We start from the raw sequence: 24,447 nt of genomic DNA on the forward strand, positions 1-24,447 counted from the left end.
AAAAGCTAAGATGAACCCATCGGGAAACAGGATATCCTCACTGAAATTTGGCCATGTATTACTGTATTCTATAGAACTATTACTACTACTACTACTATTTAACATTTCTAAAGTGCTACTAGGGTTACGCAGCGCTGTACAATTTAACATAGAAGGACAGTCCCTGCTCAGAGAGCTTACAATCTAAAGGACAAATGTACAGTCCGTCGAGTAAGGGTCGTCAAAATGGGGCAGTCTAGATTTCCTGAAAGGTATAAAGGTTAGGTGCTGAAAGCAACATTGAAGAGGTGGGCTTTGAGTAACGATTTGAAGATGAGTAGGGAGGAGGCTTGGCGTAAGGGCTCAGGAAGTTTATTCCAAGCATAGGGTGAGGCGAGGCAGAATGGACGGAGCCTGGAGTTGGCGGTGGTGGAGAAGGGTACTGAGAGGAGGGTTTTGTCCTGTGAGCCAAGGTTTCCGGCGGGAACGTAAGGGGAGATGAGGGTAGAGAGGGGCTGCAGACTGAGTGCATTTGTATTTAAGAAGGAGAAGCTTGAACTGTATGCGGTATCTATAGAACAGTGCAGAAAAATGAGCACAAAATACAGAGTTTATTTTTGTCATCATAAACAAAAAACAAAAATAAAGGCATATATGGGGTCTTTTTCTAAAGTGCAGTAGGCTTAAAATCAGCTGGTGTTAAACGCTGTAGGCATCTCAGCTTTAGCACCAGCTGATTTTTGGGGCGAACTAAAAACGCTAGTGCACTTTAGTAAAAGACCCCATAGCACAGCACTGAAACTACAATATAACATTGCAAATAACAAAGGTTTTTTTTTTTTTTTTTTAACAAAGCTGTGCTATCGATTCTGTCACAGCAAATGAGAGGAAGCCCATAGGGATTGAATGGGCTTCCTCTCATTTACCGCACAGGAATCACTAACGCAACAAAGAGGCCCAAAACAAGCTGTTGAGCAATGACAAAAATTGAATATATAACCCTCTCCCCCTTCACAGACCCGTCGAAAACTCCCCAGTTCCCCTACATACCCCCTTCCCGCCTAAAGAACGCAAAACCAAGGAGGTTTAATAAAACAGGATAAACCTCCCAGGTTTGCTATTCTTTTCAATAGCGTCTGCAAATTGGTTGGGGCGCTCAATATGGCGGCAAGCTCCGCCCCCGGCGCCGACTGGCTTCAACCCACAACCCACAGAACTCCTGCCTCCTGCGTTTATTAAACTTTCTTTGGGAGGTTGTCTAGCGATGAGGGAGGGGCTGGATTAGGGGTGCATTGCATTTCCGGGTGAAGGGGGAAGCGCGGCGTAGGGCGCGGGAGAGATGGCGACCGCGGTGGCGGCGAGAGGGATGGAGGAGACCGAGGAGGGGGAAATCAGTGGCTCCGATTCGGACATAGCGGAGGTGATGCAGCATCAGCAACGCGACTCGGAGCAGGTACGGGGAGAGCAAGGAGATAGCCTTCGCTGGCGATAACATAGAGGCGTGCAATCCATTTAGTGGCTTGCACCCCGGTTCATTCTGAGACTGGGCCAGTAAAAAGGCATTAACAGCTTGCAAAGAATCTTGTTACCTTTCTCCAGGTCCTGCAGCGCTCCAAGGACTCTACTGTTAACACTGGTGTATTTTAGACCCATACGTTGTCTTTACCTACTCCCCTTCTGTTTTAAATGTTAGGTTTATACACCGCCTTATTTAAACAACAGTTTGAGGCACGGTTGATACAATAAATAGCAATATATTTGATTAAAATAATACATCAAGAAAAATGCACAATGAATTAAAGGGCTGAAATAAACGATACGTAATGTTTATCCAGACGATTCTTCTGTTGTCGCATGTTTCTGTGCCTCGCTCTTCCTCTCTCCAGTATAACTTGTCTGGAATGTTTTTACGTTTGGGGAGCGTGCCAGGTGCCCTTGACCTGGATTGGCCACTGTCGGTGACAGGATGCTGGGCTAGATGGACCTTTGGTCTTTCCCAGTATGGCACTACTTATGTACTTATGTACTTATGTACAGTGCTTAGTCTGAAGCGGTGCCCTGGCGATTTAGCTGATAGCTTTAGGTCGGTTCTCCCTTGGTCCTTGAGAAACATAACAAGACCAAATGTATGCAAATACATATGCGTTATTTACTGTGGATACCCTGCAGCTCAAGCTGCCTTGCCTCACCCCATGCCTGGAATAAACTCCCTGAGCCCATACGCCAGGCCCCCTCCCTGCCCATCTTCAAAGCCTTGCTCAAAGCCCACCTCTTCAATGTCGCCTTTGGCACCTAACCACCATACCTCTATTCAGGTAATCTAGACTGCCCCCACTTGACACTTGACATTTCGCCCATTAGATTGTAAGCTCTTTTGCGCAGGGACTGGCCTTTTTGTTAAACTGTACAGCGCTGCGTATCCCTAGTAGCGCTCTAGAAATGTTAAGTAGTAGTTGAACAAGCCTACAGTTTTAAATTGGGAGATTCAACTTTAGCTGAAGGGGGGAAAACGTGTCTTTCTCCACATTGTGTGTGTGTCGCTGCTAGCCCCATAGAGAATTGGGAATCCCTTCATCTAGAACAGGAGTGTACAACACCAGCATGTAGAACCTTTGGATGGGTGACGTGTGCTGCTAAGAATCGGAGCATTGGTTTAAAGAAGGCCCCAGCTTGGCCTTGGAACCTTGTGGAGGGCATCAGGAAAGGCAAGTAGCCATGTCTAGAAAGAAGAGTGTATGATATGGCAAGTGTGTGCAGAAACCAGACCGGGTAGTAAGTACTTTTCTGGGGCCACGCGTGGCTTCTTAAAAGGTAGCCACCCAGAGCAGGAAAGAGGCTGTTGTGAACCTCGTCTTCTCATCCTAAATCCCACCTGACAGATGCAGAGAGCAAAAGATAGAACAAGAGGGCTGTGAGAAAGAGAAACCATAATCTTGTTCTTTAATAAGATGTTGGTGTATCTAACAAATAAGTACAGTAGGTGTTGCAAGCAGAGGCATAGGTAGATGGAGTGCAAGGGGAGCAGCTACTCCCCCAAACAGATTTTGAATAAAATGGTGCTTATGCTTGCACTGGCACCTATTTTATAAAAGGCCTGCTCCCCCTGACATCAAAACCTGGCTTCACTTCTGGTTGCAAGGGCTTTTGACACTCAATTACATTACTGCTCCTGTTCTAGTGATTTGTAGCACAGTTCAGTCTTGGTTTCTGACAGCTTGAGGAATACAGACCCTGCATGGAAATCAAAAAAATTTTTTTTTGTACTGTAGTCTATCTACCTTCTTCATTTGTGTGTAACAGTAAAATCTTGGAGCAAGAGATTTTTTTTTTATTATTTGATGTTAACACAGTAAAACATACTATACTAACTTTCATTTAAAAAAAAGCCTTTAGAGATCAATGATTGAATAATGTTTAGTGAACAAACTTAACCCCCTGTTTACTAAGCCGCACTACTGGCTGTCAGTGCACTAATGCCAACACAGCCCATTCACTTTGAATGGGCTGTGTCGGCATTGCCGGAGTGAGGGGGGGTAGCAAAGCTGTTATTTTCAATAAACCAATTCATTCGAATGAAATGGGGGTTCTTCCCCCTCCCCCCATGTCCATGCACAACACCATCAATAATAATATCAATAACAGCTTGTTAAATTTCCCCAACCAACCCCCCTCACACTCTCTCCTAGCAGTAACAACCCATCTACCATCCTCAAGATCAGCTATTTTAATTTTGCAAATTTTCTTTAACATACACTAAAGAAATTAAAATTAAACCCTATTTAGTATATTACAATGCTTTTGATACACGCTAATTACAAGAGAAACTGGTAGGATAACCTGACATACTGTAAACCGAGAAGTCCGTGTAAAGACAATTTTGTATACTGCAGAAGTTGATTTTGCCTCTAATGCACTAAACTTATGCATGGTAGAGAAAAAAATTCTAATTTTAGGAACGGTATGTTTGTCTCTAAACTAATAGAGCTATTAGATTTATTGCAGAATAGAGATGTTGGATCTGTGTTTGTCAAATGTGTATTGACGGGGTTTTTCTGTCCAATACAGTTCGGGTCTCTTTTTATTCCTACAGTAAGTATTCATTGTATAAAGTGAAGTTGATAATTAGAAGTGGGTTGGGCTCTATCTATCCATGCTCTTATTGCATAAGTATGAGATGTGTCTAAGAGTTGATGTGACAACTGGAGAAAAGCATTTTGTTGTAGATGTGTCCTTCAGTACCAATTAAAAGAATATTGGTATTATCTATATATAGAATTTCTAAACCACGATCCTTGAGACTTCACTGTGAATCTTTTTTTTAATACATTTTGTTTAATAACATTTTAGTTTGAATATTTTGGTTATAATTTTATTTTTTATTTATTGCATTTGTATCCCACATTTTCCCACCTCTTTGCAGGCTCAATGTGGCTAATGAAGAACAGACCTGGTTGACAGTCCTCAGGATTAGGTTGGAATGCCTTGGTTTATTCCGTAGCGTGCGTTTGATACAAAACAATAATGGGCAGTTTGTATGCAACATAAGTAGTCTTTGAAATAATTTATTACACAGGCCATTAGAGCAGGCAGCTCCTGGAAATGGCTTGTTTTTACATTTTTTGAACTGCAGTTTTCAAAAATTTTAGCTGAAAAAACCTTTGAGCATTATTTGATCAAGGTTAAACAAAGATGGAATTAGGTTTGTATAACGCAGAGGGGTAAGGAAAGGAATTTGGAGCTTAATAAATTGGTTAAGGCACTGAGGAGGTGGTAGTTAATGGCACCCTAGCTACACTGGTATCGCCACAAGGCAAGCTAAAATATTGCCTTTTCTGCAATTACTTTTCACATCTCTGCTGACTTTTTCTTCAGGTCAAAAAGTCCCAGCATATATCACTTAAATTATACAGCTTATAGATGACATTAATTTTTACCTTCTTCCTATTTTTTATTTCATAACACTTCCCTTTCTCAATTCAAAATATTTTTTTTCGTGGGCCATCAGAAATAGCGAAGAGCAATAATGCAGTATATAACTGTCTTTTGCAGCTTACAGTCCTCATCGATCCTTTTTATAAAATTGCAGTCTTATAAATCATGAAATCACTTGAAATGTGTAATTTGTTTACTCTGGACCCACTGCCCACATTATTGCATTACTGCTCTTTGGCTGTTTCTGTTGGTCCATAAAATATTTTGAATTGAAAAAGGGAAGTGTTATGAAATAAAAATAGGAAGGCGGTATAAATGAGTCATCTATAAGGTGTATAATTTAAGGGCCCTGTTTACAAAAGTGTGCTAGTGTTTTTAGCATGCACTAACTTCTATCCGCTGAAAAAATATTGAAGTTATAATGATTCATGATTATAAGGCTTATAATTTCACACACTAAATGTGCTAATTTAACTTTATTATTAACCTTTAGTTCATTACATATTGAACAACAATTAGAATTTTAATTTATATGTTAAAATATTCACTGGGTACGAATATTTATTTATACATATTTATATATGTCACTGTTTTGCTATGACCATGTTCTCTGGACATTGTTTCAAACATTTTATAGATGTCTATTAATGTGCGTCTTATATATATATATATATATATTTACGTATATAGTACAAGTATCCTTTATAATATGTGGTTGGTTTGTTATGACTGTTTTTTGAGCATGTTCAATCATTTTATAGATGTCTTAATGTATGTTTTATATAAATATTTATTTATGTATATTCAAATATTCTTTTATAAAAAAAACTTTGTTCCTTTTATATATAATTTTGATGGTGATGTTTCATTTGATCAGATTATATGTTTTTTAATATTATTTCCAATATTGTTTTTATAAAAAAAACTTTTTATTTTATGTTTTTATTCTTATAAATTTCATTTTATTGCTAGACCCCTGAGGCAGGTGTTGTTGACGCCGAAACACGGCCCGTGTTGGGTCACTCATTAATAAGGACTCCTGTTGTCTCAGTCTTGAAGGCCCAGTTGTGCTTTTTTGGTTTGTATACTTTTTGTGTATGCTGTTTTTCCCCCTCTTTTTGCTCTGTATAATTTAAGGTCCCTGTTTACAAAAGTGCGCTAGTGCTTTTAGCATGCACTAACTTGTGTAGACGCCCATAGGCATATTATAGGCATCTACATGGTTAGTGCACCCTAAAAACACTAGAACGCCTTTGTAAACGGGGCCCTAAGTGATATATGCTGGGACTTTTTGGGCTCATGTGTAATTGGGGAGTCCAGCAATAAGAAGGTACCCTTTATAATTGATTTTGTTTTCTTGGCACTGAGTTGCTTTTGTTTTCTTTTTCAGAAACTTGAGGTGAACTGCACTGTCATAGGTTTCCCAACTAGCACTCCTTCTCTAGTACCCAGCTCCCACTATCGCATGAATAAAGAAGAGGACTCAACTGATGAGAGCATCTCAGATTCAGATGAGGAGGACAGCTCCCTGTGGAAAAGAAAGCGACAGAAATGTTTCAATCTCCCCCCTGTTAAACCCCATCAGCCTCCTTTTGGTCAGAGCTATCCGAGGCAGACCGCTCTTGGAACCAAAAAAATCAACAATGTCTGGGGCTCGGTGCTGCAGGAACAAAACCAAGAAGCTGTGACCACAGAGCTGGGGATCTTGGGGATGGATGGACAGATGGACCTGAGCAGGCAGTCTGAGGCCTACAATTACATTCTGGCTAGAAAACTAATGGAGAAAGTCAACAACGAAGAGTTGGAGCAACTGAACAAGCAGCTTGATGAGTACATGCAGGAGGACAAGAAATCTGTAGCAAAACAAGAGGAAGAGAAAGGGCAGAGCCACCTGAAACGCAAACGCCCTGTTAAGGAGAGGCTGGGAGAAAGCCTAGAAATGGATTACAAAGGGCGCTGTGAGATTACCGAGGAAGATTCTCAGGAGAAAGTGGCTGATGAAATTGCTTATCGGTGAGAGCAAAGCGATTCTGCTCAGCTATGGTTTATGATTTTGACTTAAAAATTTGCATGTCAGGCATAAGCTTTATGGGTGACTTAAGCATAAATGTTTAATTCAGCATTTGATATACAACCCTTAAACAAAATATCAGAATGGCTTACATTTAAGAGCTGAGAGAAGAGAAAGCAACCAAGGGCACCAGCAATAAATGAGATCAGGGTACTGTCAATCCCCATAAACCAGTGAGAAATAGCCTTCAAACCTGCTTTAAATCAAGATAAGTATTTCTATAATTGTCCTGATGTCACTTTATTTCATAGGTACAGGGTCCAAAAAGGAATTTTGCCATTTAAAACAGATTGTCAGTAGCATGTGTCAGCATCAAATATAAAAAGGCTACCTCCATCATCTACTATTCCACTTCTGTAGTGCTCTGGAAATATGTTATTTCCATTTCTTTCACATGCCTTTGGACAGCAGAGCAGTACAGAAATCCATACATGTTTTGTATGCGTTTTAGTTATTGCAGGGCTCTATGAATCTCAGGCGCCAGGTTGCCATGGCAACTAGAAATTTGTTTCTGGCACTTGGGATTTTTGTGCCTGTTTAAAAAAAAAATAAAAAATCAGTCTCTCTTTTTGGCTGCTGAGTATTCTGCAACCAACCCCCAGGAACAGGAACTTGCTGCTCTGTGTAAGTCAGAGCTGTGCGATGCACCGCATGGCTCAGATTTACGCTGTGCTACTAGCAGAACAGAGTATGATGCCCTTCCAGAGGTAACCATTGATTCTAGGGACAGTGGGATGCAATAAAAGAGTGTCAGAGTAAGGGTTAAGTCTGTAAAAGTCCTGTTGTGTTGGAAATTAAGGGGGGAAAAAAAGCTTTTATGAATCAAGTAGAAAAAAACAAGTTTCACAGGGTTAAGAGAAGTGGGTCCTCTGCCCTCCCCCCTCGATGATCTCTCCAATGATGATTTTAATAAAAAATGGAAAATAAGAATGAAGATCATCCTTGGAAAGGGGGAAGGAATTTTGGATTTTGCTCAGGCCTTTTCACTAGTATCTCAAGGCAAGTTACATTTAGGTATAGTAGGCTTGCTGACTGGCTTACTAGGTGGCAAGGCCTAGCTGGGATGAGGGTAATGGCTGGGGGGATAGTGGAGGGAGACGTAGGGAGGAATGGACAAAAAGAGCGAAAGCAGGTGGCGAGAGGAGCTACTGGGAGTGAGCAAGATCAGGTGGCGAGAGGAGCTGCTGTCCATGTATTTCTACTACTACTACTACTACTTAACATTTCTAGAGCGCTACTAGGGTTACGCAGCGCTGTACAGTTTAACAAAGAAGGACAGTCCCTGCTCAGAGGAGCTTACAATCTAGAGGACGAAATGTCAAGTTGGGGTAGTCTAGATTTCTTCAATGGAGGTATAGTGGTTATTTCTGCCAGTGGTGTACATGGATATACTAAGGGTTCAATTTACTAAGGGGGTATTAGGCGCCCGCTGGCGTTTTTAGGAATAGTGTTTAGCGCATGCCTATTTTTAGCGTGCACTAAAAACGCCAGCGAGCCTTAGGAAAAGCCCCCCCCCTAAACCTTTTCTCATGGACAAGGAATGGGTAAACAATCTTAGAAAATCAGATCCTAAAATGCTGCAGTAGACCTCGTAAGAAATCTCCCCCTCCCTGCATATATAAAGAAAATTTTTGGGGGCCTTACTGATTTTGCCTACAGACTGCTTTGCCAGCCTTTAAAACAAAAATTATAAATACATCTAATACGGAACTGCATCAAGTAAATATAGCAATCTACATAAAAACAGAAGCCTGGTCAGCACAATTTAACAAGATTCAATAAAATGTATTGGTAAAACGACCCAACAGCACCCAACCATTGCAAGAAAACCCAACGTCCAATCAATCAAGTAACCCATCAAATTCAGGAAAAACGCCAGTTGCCTAATTGTGACAGACTCCAGCATCATCCACCTTCTTATTTTTTTTCCCCTTCCCAAACTCAGCAGGAACCAAGGCAGAATTCCAAAATTAGAGCATAGGCAATTGCCATGTCTTTACTTTCTCCTGGAATGAAAGGTAATTCTGTTTTTGAGAGAGAAACTGGAGACTATTGCCAGCTGAGATGATAGTGCCTATAGGGAGCGGTTTGAGGTTGCTGTTGATATTTGGAAGTCCAGTTGCAAGCAGTACCTTAATCTGTTGAGTAGTTGTTTGATACATTCTAACTTTTTCTACAAACTTAAACACACAGGACGGTAGAGGCTGCAGTGGCTTGAATTGCTATGCAGTGGGAATCGAAAAATATTACCTCAGACCATTTCACAAGTGTTTTTGTCCTGTGTCTGAACAAAAGCCATGATATATATCCAATTAAACCATCTAAACCAAAAAACAACAAAAAATGACCCACTATAATATAAAAAATATGTGTGAGCAAAAGAATGTATATTAAAGGAAAGAAAAAGCCTCAAAGAGCTCCAGATCAACCGATCTATAGAGCTAAAGACGATCACTATGATCTGTTCATTGGCTTGAAAAAACCTTCCTAATGCTTAAAGAATTACTGTGTGAACTACATCAAACAGTGCATAGCATCAAACAAGGACACACATTGCTTATGTTCGCTAATGATTTCAGGAAAGATGACTTTTCAAGTTTTCTGAGCTAAGTACTAACTCTGAAGTTTTTGAACTCTGCGCTGTGTTGGATTTAAACATTAACGAACATAAGCAATGTGTGTCCTTGTTTGATGCTATGCGCTATGGACAGTTTGATGTAGTTCAGACAGCTGACGCCCCAGCTTTTCCCGATGTCGGCCCTCGATGAGCGTATTTGGGCCTTCCTCCGTGAGCTGCTGGATGGCCTCATGCAGTTCTGTGTTTCGGTATCGGGGGTGCTTGCGCCTGCCATACCTCTCGCTGCAGCTGGGGTGTCAACTGCAACACAGGCCAGTACCCCCTCAGCGTTGGTGCAGGAAACTTCACCTGAGTCTTGGTGGGAGCCGGCCTCTCGACGCCGCTCTCAAGGACATGTCTCCTCGGCATCAAGGCAGGCTCGATCTCGGGCATCCCATAGGGAGATCTTGTCTGACACGGAAGAGGAGTGCTCATAGGAATCAGAGAAGGATCCCAGATACGTTTAGTCTTATGGAATTCCTTCTGAGCCCTCCCAACCACCTGAAAGGAGACAGTCTCTGCCGGAGAGCCTTTCTTTCCTATGTTTTGTAAAGGAGATGGCTGATGCCATTCTATTTCCTTTGGAGGTGAAGGATGAACCCAGGGCCAAGATGCTCGAGGTCCTGGACTATACATCTCCTAAGGAGGCTGTGACGGCTCCTCTCCATAAAGTACTCTGGGCAGTCCTCGTTGGGAACTGGGCGTCCCCAAGAAGATTGACACCCAGTATCGGATCCACGGTGAGCCTGGGCTTGTAAGGCCTCAGTTGCCTCATGACTCCATGGTGGTGGAATCCACTCTCAAAAGAGCCAGGAGTACTAGGGACTATGCCTCTGCTCCCCCAGGCAGAGAAGCTAGAACCCTGGAATCTTTTGGGAGGAAGATGTACCAGACCTCGATGCTGATCTCCCGTATTCAGTCATACCAACTCTTCACGAGTGTTTACTTGCGAAACTCGGTGAGACAGCTGTCAGACTTGGTCGATATGCTCCCTGTGGAGCAGGCCAAGCCTTTTTGCCAGTTGATCAAGCAGCAGAAGGCGTGTCACAAGTTCTTGGCCAGGGGCACTTATGACACTTTTGATGTGGCATTCAGGATCTCTGCTCAGAGTATAGCAATGCGCAGGCTCTCATGGCTACGTGTTTCTGACTTAGAACATTCTGTTCAGCAGAGGTTGGCGGATGTCCCTTGCCGGGGGATAACCTTTTTGGAGAGAAGGTTGAGAAAGCCATTGACCAAATCAAGAAACACACTGATAACAATCTCTTCTCTCTCCCGCTGGGCGCCTTCTGCATCCATCTCCTCATCTAGGAGGTATTTTGGCAATTCAAGGGGTGCTCCTTACTACTACTACTCTAGGCGTAGGTACGCTTCTTCGGCTCATCAGCCTGCTCAGCTCCAGCGTGCTTGTTCTTGTCAACAGCGTGCACTTAAGGCCCCTTCTGCTCCCCCGTCAAAGCATGGGACAAGTTTTTGACTGGCTCCAGCAGAGCATAGCCGCAGTAAAAGTGTCCATTCTGGACGACTGCCGGTCAGAGGGAGGTTAAACTTTTTCACCAAAGGTGGCCTCTCATAAGCTCCGACTGGTGGGTTATTCAAATAGTCCATCTCGGAGACATCCTCAATTGGAATTCCAAACCCCCCAAATTGCCCATCGAGATCTCATTCATTCAGCTCAGCACAGGCAGATATTTGTAGAGGAACTCGCCACCCTTCTGAAGGCCCATGTGGTCGAACCTGTTCCACCAGGGGAAGAAGGGCTCTGAACACATTTCTAGTCCAAGAAAAGTTCAGGATGGTTTCGCTGGGCACCCTTCTACCAATGATTCAGAAAAATGATTGGCTGTGCGCTCTGGACTTAAAGGATGCATATGCTCATATCTCGATACTTTCTGCCCACTGGAACTATCTTCAGTTTTGACTGGGATTACATCACTTTCAATACCCCGTGTTGCCTTTTGGCCTCGCGTCAGCTCCCAGGGTCTTCATCAAGTGTTTGGCGGTAGTCGCAGCGTCTCTGTGCAGACTGAGAGTCTGTTCCTATATCTCGACAATTGGCTGGTGAAGAGTACCTCAGAGGACAATGCTCGGGAGTTCACGCGGATGAGTATTCGGATGCTGGAACTACTAGGGTTTGTTCTAAACTACCCTAGTCACATCATAGGAGCCCTGCTCGACACACAGAAGGTTTGAGCCTCTCAGCAGGTCACAGCTCGGCAGATGTTGAGATTGCTGAGCCACATGGCTTCCACAGTGTGCGTTACACCCATGACATGTCTTCACATGACATCAGCTCAATGGACCCTGGCTTCTCAATGGTATAAAGCCACGGGGAGTCTGGAGGATGTCATCCAAGTGTCCCCGGAGCTTGTTCATTCTCTTCAGTGGTGGACAATTCGATTCAGTTTGACTCTGGGACTTCCATTCCAAATTCATCAGCCACAAAAGGTGCTGACGATGGATGCCTCTCTCCTGGGTTTGGGGAGCTGATGTAGATGGGCTTCACACTCAAGGAACTTGGTCCCCCCCAGGAAACAAATCTTCAGATCAACCTCCTGGAGCTTCGAGCGATCTGGAACACTCTAAAGGTTTCAGAGATCGGCTGTCCCATCAAATTATTCTCGTTCAAACAGACAATCAAGTTGCAATGTATTACATTAACAAGCAGATCACGCCCTCTGTCAGGAGGCTGGCTGGATGTGGCATTGGGCTTGCCTGCATGGCATGTTCCTTTGAGCCACGTATCTGGCGGGCGCAAACAACACACTGGCCGACAGGCTGCGCAGGATAATGCAACCATTTGAGTGATCTCTTCACATGGGCATGGCCCGCAAGATCTCGAGCATGGGGCACCCCCTCGGTGGATCTTTTTGCTACTTAGATCACAAGGACCCTCAGTTCTGTTCCAGGCTTCAGGCCTATGACAGACTAGTGTCAGGTGCCTTCCACCTCAGTTGGGGGACAGGTCTTCTGTATGCGTATCTTCCGATACCTCTAGTAGGAAAAACTTTGTTGAAACTCAAGAAGACCACAGAACCATGATTCTGATTGCGCTATACTGGCTGCGGCAGATATGGTTCCCTCTTCTGGCATTATCCTCCGAAGAACTGTGGAGATTGGAGTGTTTTCCAACCCTCATCACACAGAACGAAGGGTCGCTTTTACATCCAAACCTCCAGTCACTGTCTCTCACAGCTTAGACGTTGAGAGCCTAGAATTTGCTTCCTTGGGTCTTTCTGAGGGTGTCTCCTGAGTCTTGGTGGCTTCCAGGAAAGATTCCATTAAGAGGTGTTACTCTTTTGAATGGAGGAGGTTTGCCGTCTGGTGTGAGAGCAAGGCCTTATATCCCCTTACTTGCCCTACACAGACCAGCTCCATAAGGGTTCACCTTAGTGCAATTAGTGCTTATCATCAACGTGTAGAAGGTAAGCCCATCTCTGGATAGCCTTTAGTTATTCGCTTCATGAGAGGTTTGCTTTTGTCAAAGCCTCTTGTCAAACCTCCAACAGTGTCATGGGATCTCGTCATTCTCACACAGCTCATGAAAGCTCCTTTTGAGCCACTGAATTCCTGCCATCTGAAGTACTCGACCTGGAAGGTCATTTTCTTGGTTGCTGTTACTTCAGCTTGTTGGGTCAGTGAGCTTCAGGCTTTAGTGGTGGATGCACCTTTTACTAATTTCATCACAACAGAGTAGTCCTCCGCACGCACCCTAAGTTCCTGCTGAAGGTGGTGTCCAGTTCCGTCTGAACCAGTTAGTTGTCTTGCCAACATTCTTTCCCCGTCCTCATTCCCATCCTGGCGAAAGTAGCTTGCACACCTTGGATTGCAAGAGATCATTGGCCTACTACATGGAGCAGACAAGGCCCCACAGACAGTCCGCTCAGCTTTTTGTTTCTTTTGATCCCATCAGGATGGGGGGCGCCATCGGGAAACTCATCTCAGTTTGGCTGGCAGATTGCATTTCTTTCACTTATGCCCAGACTGGGCTGTCCTTGGAAGGTCATGTCACAGCTCATAATGTCGGAGCCATGGTTGTGTCGATAGCCCACTTGAGGTCAGTCTCCATTGAAGAAATTTGCAAGGCTGCGACATGGTCTTTAGTCCACACATTCACATCACACTGCTGCCTTGAGCAGGGTACCCGATGCGACAGTCGGTTTGGGCAGTCAGCTTTGCAGAATCTGGGGTCTAGAATCTAGCTCCACCCTCCCAGGCCTGTTCTGTTCCAGGCTGCACCCTCATTCAGATTGCATATAGTTTCATTATGTCCTCGCCATTGCAAGGCCCAATTAATCAGTGTTGTTTTTGGTGAGCCTAGATGCTAGGGATTCCCCACGTGTGAGAATATGGAAGCCTGCTTGTCCTCGGAGAAAGCGAAGATACTTACTTGTAGCAGGTATTCTCCAAGAACAGGCTTCATATTCTCACAATCCCACCCACCTCCCCTTGGAGGTGTCTCCATTGTTTTATTCTTATTCTTTCTGCTTTAACATTAAACTGAGAGGACTGCGTTCTCGTAGCGGGCAGGAATGCACTCGCACATGTACAGTGTAGCGCGGCTTGTGCTTCACAAAGCTGTGATTTTTTTTAAAGATTTCGCATAAATGCTGGACCGGGCAACCCGGATCGGCATCTACCCACGTGTGAGAATATGAAGCCTGCTGTCCTCGGAGAATACCTGCTATAGGTAAGTATTTTCGCTTTACTTGAGCAAAATCATAGATGGAACAGAATGCGATGTATTACTAAACCATAAGAACTTTTATCTTATTAGTATTAAGCATTAACACATTGGTTCCCAAACCTGATGCTGGAGGTTATTTTCTGATAGCTTATTGGATAACAAATAACTGTAAATAAATAAATATATAAAAGGCCATTAGATAAAGTAACTAATCAAACACCTACAACTTAAAACAAACGAAATATAAAAGACATATACAAATAAAGGAAGACCTACATACCCAAGAAGTAATATGTATTTTATATTTCGTTTGTTTTAAGTTGTAGGTGTTTGATTAGTTTATCTAATGTAGGTGTTTTGATTAATGGCATTTTTATGTATTTATTTAGGGCCTCTTTTACAAAGCCGCATTAGTGATTCTTACGTGGCAAATGAGAGGAAGCCCATAGGAATTGAATGAGCTACCTCTCATTTGCCGCACCGATAATCAGTAGCACGGCTTTGTAAAAGAGGCCCTTAGTTATTTGTTTAGCCCCTGATGCAGCCTTTGTAGTGCGAAACATGCCATGTTGGGCGATTAAAGGAAATTGTTTGCTGTTTTGATGACTTAGGAATACATATTTTACTTTTTATGTTGTCTGCTCTTTTTTTTTCTGTTCTGGGTCTTGCAGATCATTTGCCTGATTGTTTTTTGGGACCATATTTTCCAAATGTAAATTTAAATCTAGAGAAAAAAAGAAGAAATTACATAAAATAATTGTTTAATTTTTGACTGTAGACCTGGTGGACAATAAATAACTCCAAACCCAACTAAATTAGGAGATTTACTAATATCATCAGTCAATTGAAAGACTGCCAATTCCAGTCCCTAAATAACTTTAGATTCCAGAAACTTTAAGTTAAAAAAAAAAAGAATTTAAAAAGAACACTAGGAGTCATATTTTCAAATCACTTAGAGCCAGATGCACTAAGCTTTAACAAGCCAAAAATGAGCCTTTAACGAAGAATTTTCAAATCGTTGCATGCACTAAAGCCCTTTTTCTGACGTTGGTAGCAGCTACCAAAAACGGAATGCAGATGAGAAATTAGTGTAGAAACCCTATTGAAATGACATGCACTAACCTTTTCCGATTTGTTTAACGCAGGAAAACCGAACGAAACGCCGAGAAATCTAACGAGAGGTCTGTACCTCTCGTTAGGGCGGTCCGGCTAAAACTAATATAAAAAAAATGCAGCAATACAAACAAAAAAGTGGGGGCTCATCAAGAGCATCCTGTATGGACAGCCTTGCCCCGCCCGAGGTCGCCGCTGCTCCCGATTCCCCCTGCATTATAAATTAAAAAGCAAAACAAAAATCAGCAGCTCTGGCCGGCTCCCCTCCCTTCCTCTCTACTCTTTCGCCCCACAGCTCCGTCTCACATCATCCGCCCTGTACCCCGCCCCCTCAAGGGGTCTTCGCCGCCATTCCCCCCTCCACCGGGCCCCCTCCCTCTTACCGGCCCGTGCAGCGCTGTATGAAGGCTGAAGAACAGCTGATGTCTATGTGCCCAGTCTTCTTCACGTCTCTCTTCTCTTGGGCCCGCCTCCGTCTGACGTAAGTAACCAACGTAGGTTACTTACGTTAGACAAGAGCGGGCCCAGGAGCAAAGGAGGACGTCCTTTCCTCTTGGGCCCGCCCTTGTCTGACGTAAGTAACCTACGTTGGTTACTTACGTCAGACGGAGGCGGGCCCAAGAGGAGAGAGAGCGAAGGAAGAAGACTGGGCACACAAAGGCATCAGCTGTTCTTCAGCCTTCACACAGCGCTGCACGGGCTGGTAAGAGGGAGGGGGGCCCGGTGGAGGGGGGAATGGCGGCGATGACCCCTGGAGGGGGCGGGGTACAGGGCGTACGATGTCGGGAGGCGGAGCTGTGGGGTGAAAGAGTAGAGAGGAAGAGAGGGGGCCGGCCGGGGCTGCTGATTTTTGTTTTGTTCTTTAATTTATAATGCAGGGGGAATCGGGAGCAGCGGAGACCTCGGGTGGGGGGGGGGGGGTCAAGGCCGTCCATATAGGACGCTCTTGACAAGCGCCTTTGCCCCCTCCCGATCCTTTCATTTTTTGTTTTTATTTTAGGAGCCACGTGTTTTTTTTTTTGTTTGTTTTGACTGTTTGTGGCATGCGCAGAGCAGCCAGCATAATGCTTGGCTGCTCTGCGCATGCTTAAGGAGCCAATTACCGACGGGGATTACGAACGTATGATACATTGTACTTTTCAATACCGCACCGAACATTTCTGAGCTGTTTTTTTTGTGCATTCTTCGTTGTTTCAAATTCGTTAAGCACTTTAACGATTTAGATTTTTTAACGTTTGCTTGATGCATTTCCCTCTTAGACTTACAAAGTTCCATGGGAATTGAACGGGTTTGTTGCATTTGTAGCACCTGGAATCACTACTGCGGCTTAGTACAATGAGCTCTAAGTGCTTTGAAAATAAGCCCCTAGGTGTCACCCTTAAGCAGTGATAACTCCCTAGCCTCTCCTACCTTTCTTCTCCCTGCCTTTACAGCAGGGCTGTCTGTGACTGCTGCTTCTTTGCATCTCCAGGCCTGGCCAACTCAATTTTTATTTGTATTAAGCCTGCAAGATCTAAACATCCTCAATGGGTAACAGATAAAAAAAATACATAATCGTGTTATCAGAACATATTAATACAATGAACAGAAGGCCTAAGTCTGAAAGCTCTTTGGTCAGCATATCTGTGCAGGCTCGTAAGTTAAGCAAAAGGTTCACATCACAGTGTGATGATAGTGGAATTCAGGCCTTCATGGAGTGTGTTCTATTCAATGGATTATGGCACAATGAGTACCAGAAATAATGTGGAAAGACATCCAAAAGCACCAGAATCCTCAAAGGCTTTTTAGTTCTATGGAGCAATTCATATATTGTCTGGTATATAATTACATACCACACTGGAACATGCATACCTGCAACATTCAGAGGGGGAGGAAAAACTCTAAATGGGATCTGAAATTGGGGTGCCCAACGAGGCAGGACCATACAGATCTAAAGCCCCAACTGAACAGAACCCACTGGAATTGACATTGCGGTTTTTCTTGTCTTGTTCACATTAAGATAAAAATCATCATTAATATTTTTAAAATGTGGAAATGAAGTACTAAGTTCCTGTGTAGCCTGGTTTAAATTGCCCCTTTTCTTAGGCATGTTTCCTCAGTACAATGCCCCCTACTGCTGTCTGTCCCTCATCTTAACTCAGGTATTATGGGACCCTCTGGATGAATTTGTTAGTTTCATACAAAGGTGCTTCTTCCAGATTCTTCTGTGGGAGGGACGATGATACCTTGGGAGAACAAGGAAACATGAACATCTAACATAAGAAGACTAGGAGACTTGCATGGCACTAGAGTGTACCCTTCTCCACATTTGGTTTGATTTTCTTTAGTTCTGAGTTTGCTGTCTCATAAGAGGAATTTCCTCTTGAATTCATAGTGCCATACTTTTTTCTTCCTTCCTCCTTTAGGCTTCGAGAACCAAAGAAGGAATTGATAGCTCAAGTGGTAAAAACAATTGGCAAGAGGAAAGCGATTGAACTGCTGATGGAAACTGCTGAAGTGGAACAGAACGGAGGCCTCTTTATCCTGGTAGGAAAGGCTTGCTCCATTCTCTGGGTTAACATGCTGCCCTTTAGGAGGGCAGTTTTATAACAGGGTGGGGAAAATGTTCCTATTTTATGAGAGCAATGTATGTTCCTGTATGAAATACACTGTCCAAGTGATTCCTGGTAATGCCAGAAGCACCACCACCCAGTTAACACCTGGTCTGAGGCAGTGCACATACATATGTGCGAGTACCTTACATCTCCTTCCCAGCTCTGCCCAAACACCACCCCAGGGAATGCCTATACGTGGTCCATATAAAAGTACCTTTATTGGAAAACAACCTGACATGGCCGTGTTTTGGCTAATGCCTGCATCAGGGGCCCTAACAAAATATAAATAATCAACAAGTGTACAAGTATAAATAAATTTAATGAATAAAGTATACCAAAATAAAATCACATACAATAATAAAATAAAATTATATTTACCTAGCCATGTCAGGTGGTTGCTTTCCAATAGGTTCAGTTTGTTTATTGTGTTGATCCTGTACCATTCTTTTCCTACTATCTGGCCATCTCTGCTATTCCTGGTTAGTTGTGCTTCTGCAGACTTGTTCATTCTTTTGTCCACATAAAAGTACCCCAGTACTGTAACCTTGCGTACTTGCTACAGTCACAGTATTTAGCATTTCAGAAGTTTTGTAGTGGCATCTTATTTTACACTAAACACCTCAGTCAGTGGTTCCCAACCTGGTCCTGGAGACACCCCAGCCAGTCCGGTTTTCAGGATATCCACACTGTGAGGGCTGTGTGCTGTTCCTGGGAGAGTGTTTTGTGCTGCTGCTGTGTGTGTCTCGATTGTTTGTTGGTGGCGGGAGAGTGAGTGTTTTGGGCAGCTAGTGTGTTTTCATGACTGTGTGCTGGTGCTGAGTCTCACGGGGTTCAGTAGGTGGAGGTGAGCACAGTGATGTTTCTGGGGTCAGTGGGTTACACCTGTGGTTTTGAGACACCTGCACGCTAATCATGGATGTGCTGAATGCTTTGGTGACTCAATGCTTGCTGGATGTGGATGAGAGTTGGAGGGGAGGCCCTGGAGGGGAGATCCCTGTTAGTCTTCAGGCCCCACTATTCGTCTCCTGTGCCTCAGGACCAGTAGCTGTCTCATCAACAGAGAAATTTTGTTCCCTTCTTAGAGACATAGCTGAGCAGTCTGAGGAATATTCCTCCACATGCAGAGGTATATATGCCCATTTTGCATGTGGAGGGAACATCATTCCATTGCCAAGGATGCTTTTTCGACATGGGGACCAGTACCACCATTGCACATTTTGCTTAGTGTATTTTCAGTTGGCGGAAACGTTTATCTCCAAATGTCTAGGAAGGTTTTGGTACATCCTCTTTCAGAATGTTTTTTTGTGTGTATTTTCAAATATCAGAAAATGTTTCGTTTTTTTTTTTTCTTTCATTATGGACTTCAATTTTTAAACATTTTCTGATAACGTTTATTTCGTTATTTGGACGTCATGTTGAAAATGCCTGTCTTAAGTCTTTCTATAGAAATGGGGGGGAAAGGGCAACATCTAGAAAGTTGTCCGTACTAATGCCCATAGTATAGGAAATGAGGTTCTGGATCTGGAGGCTGTGATGGAGGTGGACTTGGATGTAGTAGCAGTCATGGAGATGTTCAGTTTTTTTATTTGACGTACCACCAATATCACAAGTAAAGCTAAGTGGTATACAAATGTTAAAATGGGATGGAGAAGACAACATGCAGAAAAATAAACAGCAAAATAAACAACTTCCTACATGAGGAAGAAGGGATAGGCAAGGATACAGTCTATACAGGAGGGAAGTATATTGAGGAAAAACACAAACAGGGTAATGATTTCTTGCTCATTGTTCATAAGCAGATCCAGCTCAAGTAATTTTGAGGGATATGGGGTTGTGAAAGTCTTTAATTCAAAGCATTTGAGAAGATCGTGGAAAATTAGTTTTGAGCAGGGCAGTTTCTGATCTTAGATAGATGGAGAGGCTATTCCATAGGGTCGATGGCCACAGCTCCTGTGCAGAAGGCTATATCATAAGCATCGTAGGTAGTAACATAGTAGATGACGGCAGATAAAGACTTTTATGGTTCATCTGGTCTGCCCAACAAGATAAGCTCATTGTATGAGCTGCTTTATATATTGAACTTTTTGAAGGTCTTCAGTGAATGTTCCAGTGTGCTTTGGCTGATCTTTGACTTCCTCCTGAAATTGCTGTAGCAACTCATGTTCGCAGCTCAACATTTGTAAGTTTAGCATAGAACTGCGATACAGCTTCTTTCCCACAGCGTACAGGATCTTAAGTACCTTTCCTGGAGTTATAAGAAGGAGCATGGCAGTGCTAGTCTCTGTATAGAGAGGCAGTAGAATCTGATTTGGGAGAATTAGCACTGGCTGTTTTCTTAGCCAAAGGCTTCTGTGAGGCACTCACTTCAAGTTTGAAGGGTTATTTTTTTTCTTTAAAAGCCTTTGGGAATGTTTGGTATTTGAGGATTTTTTTTTCCCTTCCTTTCCTCTTCTGAGCTTTTTTGGTCTGTGGCCCTTTAAGGCCTACTGAAGCAAGTGCTGCTGAGGAACCATTGCTGAGTAGATAAAGGGAAAAGAAGTACCACTGCTGTGCTTACCCATTTTGTTTGAGTGCTTTGTTTTTTAATGTGTCTGACCGCAGTACTTGATTAGCTCACTTGGTCCTCGGGACTGCGTATGGCCCATTTGCTCCCATGGGTACACAAGTTGAGTCGTTAAGGAGATTCTGCACTCTTGAAAATTTTTTGGTCAACTGCAGTTGGAAGATCTTGCAGCTGTGCCATTTTGGGTTATGTTTTGTTCAAAAGTTTCTTATATACAGTAGATAATGTGGAGAGCTGAGAATGTGTTTCTTGCAGGTCACATGGATTAACAAGACTGAGGCAGAAAGGTTCTAAATACCAAGCACAGTAGCTGCCACATGTGCTCAGAAAAGTTGTAAGGCTGTCCTGAGTCTTAATGGAAAGCACAAGGTCCGGATCCAGGAGACACCAATGATGCCACCCATATGTGGACCCATTTCTTGCCTTCGTAAAAAAGAAATAAAGGAAATATAACCATTTCTCAGTGGACAATTTTTTTTTATTTATTGAACAATTCAATTAAACCATTATATAGAAAAGAAAATTTCAGGTGCAATTAAACAAGTGCTTACATCAATTCGAACTTCTTGTCATACCCCCAGATTCTATATATGGCAACTAAAGTTGCACGCGCAAATTTGGCAGTGCAGCCATATGGAACTTAATTGTTTAACAAGCTAATTGGCACTGATAATTGGCCACTAAGAAGCACTTATTGTCACTAATTAGAATTTACGTGCGCAGTATTCTAAGTGTACTCTGTAAAGTGGTGCGTATAAATTCTAATGAGCGGATCTCAAAAGGGGATGTGGCCATGGGCGGGTCATGTGGGGTTTAGAAATTATGCGTACTGTTATAGAATATGCCCAGTAAGTTAGATGCGAGCATTTACACCAGGTTTTAATTGCTGTGAATGGTCGTGCGGGTCCGGGCACTACGCATATTCTATAAATTGTGCCCAACTTTAGGCATAGTTTATAGAACAGCGCTAAGTGTGATTTTAGCACCATATATAGAATCTAGTCCAAAATGTATCAGTTTATAAAAACTTCCCTCCCTTCCTCTTATCTCCTTGTAATTTTAATTTCTAGGGTTTTGTGGGTCTGGTGCCCACTCTAAAAATGCCGTAAATATAGCAAGTAAAGTATTCAAATAAAATGAGCATACATTGACTGTTTGCAAGATCAGATTGATCCTGCTTCACTAGAGAGACCCCAACGGCACTGGTATAATAGCAAGAGAAATGTTTGAAATGCAGTACCTTGGTGTTTATTTATATGGACCCAGTGATGGGTTGCCTCATTCTGTGTCTCCCCCACTCCCCCAAAGTTCTTGATGTATTTTTAAATTAGCTCCACCATACCATGATATTTATTCTGGAGCTGTTAGCTAATCACTTGAAATTTTGTTTGTGTTCTCTATGCAGAATGGCAGCAGGAGAAGAACACCAGGAGGAGTTTATCTAAACCTGTTGAAAAACACTCCTAGTATCACTGAAGAACAAATCAAGGTAAAACAAGTATAATAACAGCTGATCTCTCAACTTGTCAGTGTTGTGCAACCAGAGAGAGAGAGTTATCTGTTATTTACTTATTGGGATTTATTAACTGCCTTTATGAACAGATTCACCCAAGGCGGTGTTATTGCTGTAACATAAAACTTACAATTTTATTAACAGCATAACAATAGCAAAAATGACCAAATATAAACATAAATACAATAAATGGGGCATGTTTATTCAGACTTGATAAATCACTCTTTTTACATTCAGAGCGATGTACATCATTCACACAGATCATTCAGCCCATACCTATGAGAAAAACTTGAGAACAGCAAATTAAAACTTAATAGGACTACCATGAAACAGTATCAAAAATATACATATTTAACATCACTGAAATTCAAATAACAGAGATATAACGCAATGTCAGCATAATACTAATGAAACATCTAAAAAGCACACAACATTCAAATAACATTGCTATGATACTAATGCTTTTCTACAGTACAGCTTACCATGTAGCTGAGGGGCAGAGTGCAGATATATAGATGGGGACAAGATGTGTGGTACAGAGTCAGTTGGGATAAATAGATGGGTGGCTAAACTGAAGGAAGTTCTTTGTACAGTTAAACAAGATATAAGGAACTGGTCTAAGTTACAGTGTGTGTAGCAACCTATTCAAGGTGCAGAGTGGTATATAGTCAGTGTCTACCTATGTATTAAAGGCTTGGGAGAAGAGCCAGATTTTCACATGCTTCCTGAAGTAGAGGTAGTCTCAAGTTAGATGTAGCCCCTCTGGGAGTAAATTCCAGAATGTGGGGGTTGTGAGTATTAGGTATGAGTAAGCTAAGAAATTACTGGTGCCCTTCCCATGTAAATTAAGAAAATATCTTATTTTGTGTATGGCAAGGTGAGTAACCAAGTCATGAAGTGGTGAGGTTTGCATTCTAAGACTTGTAGGCACTGCTTTTGCTCTGAGCAGTAATGGCAGCCAAATACCTCATTTTTTTTCTTTTTATTTGTTAAAGGAGATTTTCTATGCTGAATACCAAAAGGAATATGAAAACAAGAAAGCTGCCAAGAAGAGGAGACGCCAAATGATAGGGAAGATGAAGCAGGCCATCAAAGGCCTGAGCCTGCGTGAGCATGATGATGCGTCTCGTGAGACTTTTGCCAGTGATACCAATGAGGCTCTGGCCTCCTTGGATGACTCTCAGGAGTGTCATGGAGATGTGAGGCTGGATCTTGAAGATGCTGGTGAAATTGACAACTCCCACAATCTGGAGACTTTTTGATCCGACATGCTCTTGACATTTGGGGAGGGTATGGTGAGAAGAGTGACATTTCTACAAGAATCGTGTTAAAAGGAGAGCTCAGACATTGACACAGCCAGATACAGCCTTATCATTCAATGTTGCTTTCCTGACTAGTTCATACATTAGCCTGCTTAGGATTCTCACTCCAGGGCAGTAAAATTGCATCTATTGTGTGTGGTAATAGGAGGCACAGTGATATGTCCTGTCTCACCCTGTGCCTCAGCCAGCATCGTTCACTGTGGGCGCAACTACAGTAAGAAGACAGGGAGACCAATGTGTTTTAAAGTGTATCTCTGTGTAATAGTGGAAATTCTTTAACGTCTGGAAGAATTGTAGTGCCCTATGAATGTCATTGAGTCCTTTAAACTGTTTATGTACCTTTTTTGGTTAGTTTTCACTCTTTAAACATGATTGGGAAATACCTGTGTGCTAGAAATAAAGGTTTGTGGGATGGGGACTGAAGTTGGATGAATTGTGGCAAAGATGATTTTACCCATGTTTTCCATAGGATGTGTCTTCTCACAGCAGTTTTATGAAATAAGATTTTGCATAAAGATTTTGTTTGCATTTCATGGCCACTGTGAATAATAAGCACCATAAACCACATGTATCAAGACTTCCAACCAATTGTATTGGCAATCATCTCTCTACTAATATAATTGGTTTTTGGTACCTCTGAATACTTAAAGCAACTGTACTGATAAATTAGTATTTAAATAATTCAGCTGGCCGTCATATGTTTAAATCAAAAATTCTCATTTCCCCGTTCTGGTTTGTATTTTGTTCTTATAAATCTGTACGTGTTTGATAATTTGACAATTAAAAAAAAAAAAAAGACAAAATTATTTAAGAATGCCCCAATTTTTTTTCCAAGTTTTGAGTCAGTCTGGAGAATTTTTACAAAGCTGCTTCTGCTTAGGTTTATGGGGTGGGAGGAGTAAAGATATCACCAAGTAAATCGGGCTCGTCTTCTGACACCTCTTAGAAGCCCATACAAGCACTACACTGCCTGCATTGTAGACTTGGGGTAGAATACTTTTTAATAGGAGAATGGAGAAAATAGTAATTAAAAAAATATGACCAAAAAGTATCCTT

General features: G+C 42.5%; 1 protein-coding gene across 1 annotated transcript; it reads left to right on the forward strand.

Annotated features, from left to right (window-relative positions):
* The first annotated feature begins 1,293 nt into the window (after positions 1-1,293).
* On the forward strand, positions 1,294-24,168 carry PHAX (phosphorylated adaptor for RNA export). Its single transcript, XM_030193566.1, has 5 exons — positions 1,294-1,432; positions 6,302-6,924; positions 17,805-17,925; positions 21,962-22,045; positions 23,065-24,168. The coding sequence occupies exons 1-5, from the start codon at positions 1,319-1,321 to the stop codon at positions 23,329-23,331; spliced, it is 1,209 nt and encodes a 402-aa protein (XP_030049426.1). The 5' UTR covers positions 1,294-1,318; the 3' UTR covers positions 23,332-24,168.
* The last annotated feature ends 279 nt before the right edge of the window (positions 24,169-24,447 follow it).

The sequence above is a fragment of the Microcaecilia unicolor genome, chromosome 2 (genome assembly GCF_901765095.1).
Source record: "Microcaecilia unicolor chromosome 2, aMicUni1.1, whole genome shotgun sequence".
Classification (NCBI taxonomy): Eukaryota; Metazoa; Chordata; class Amphibia; order Gymnophiona; family Siphonopidae; genus Microcaecilia; species Microcaecilia unicolor.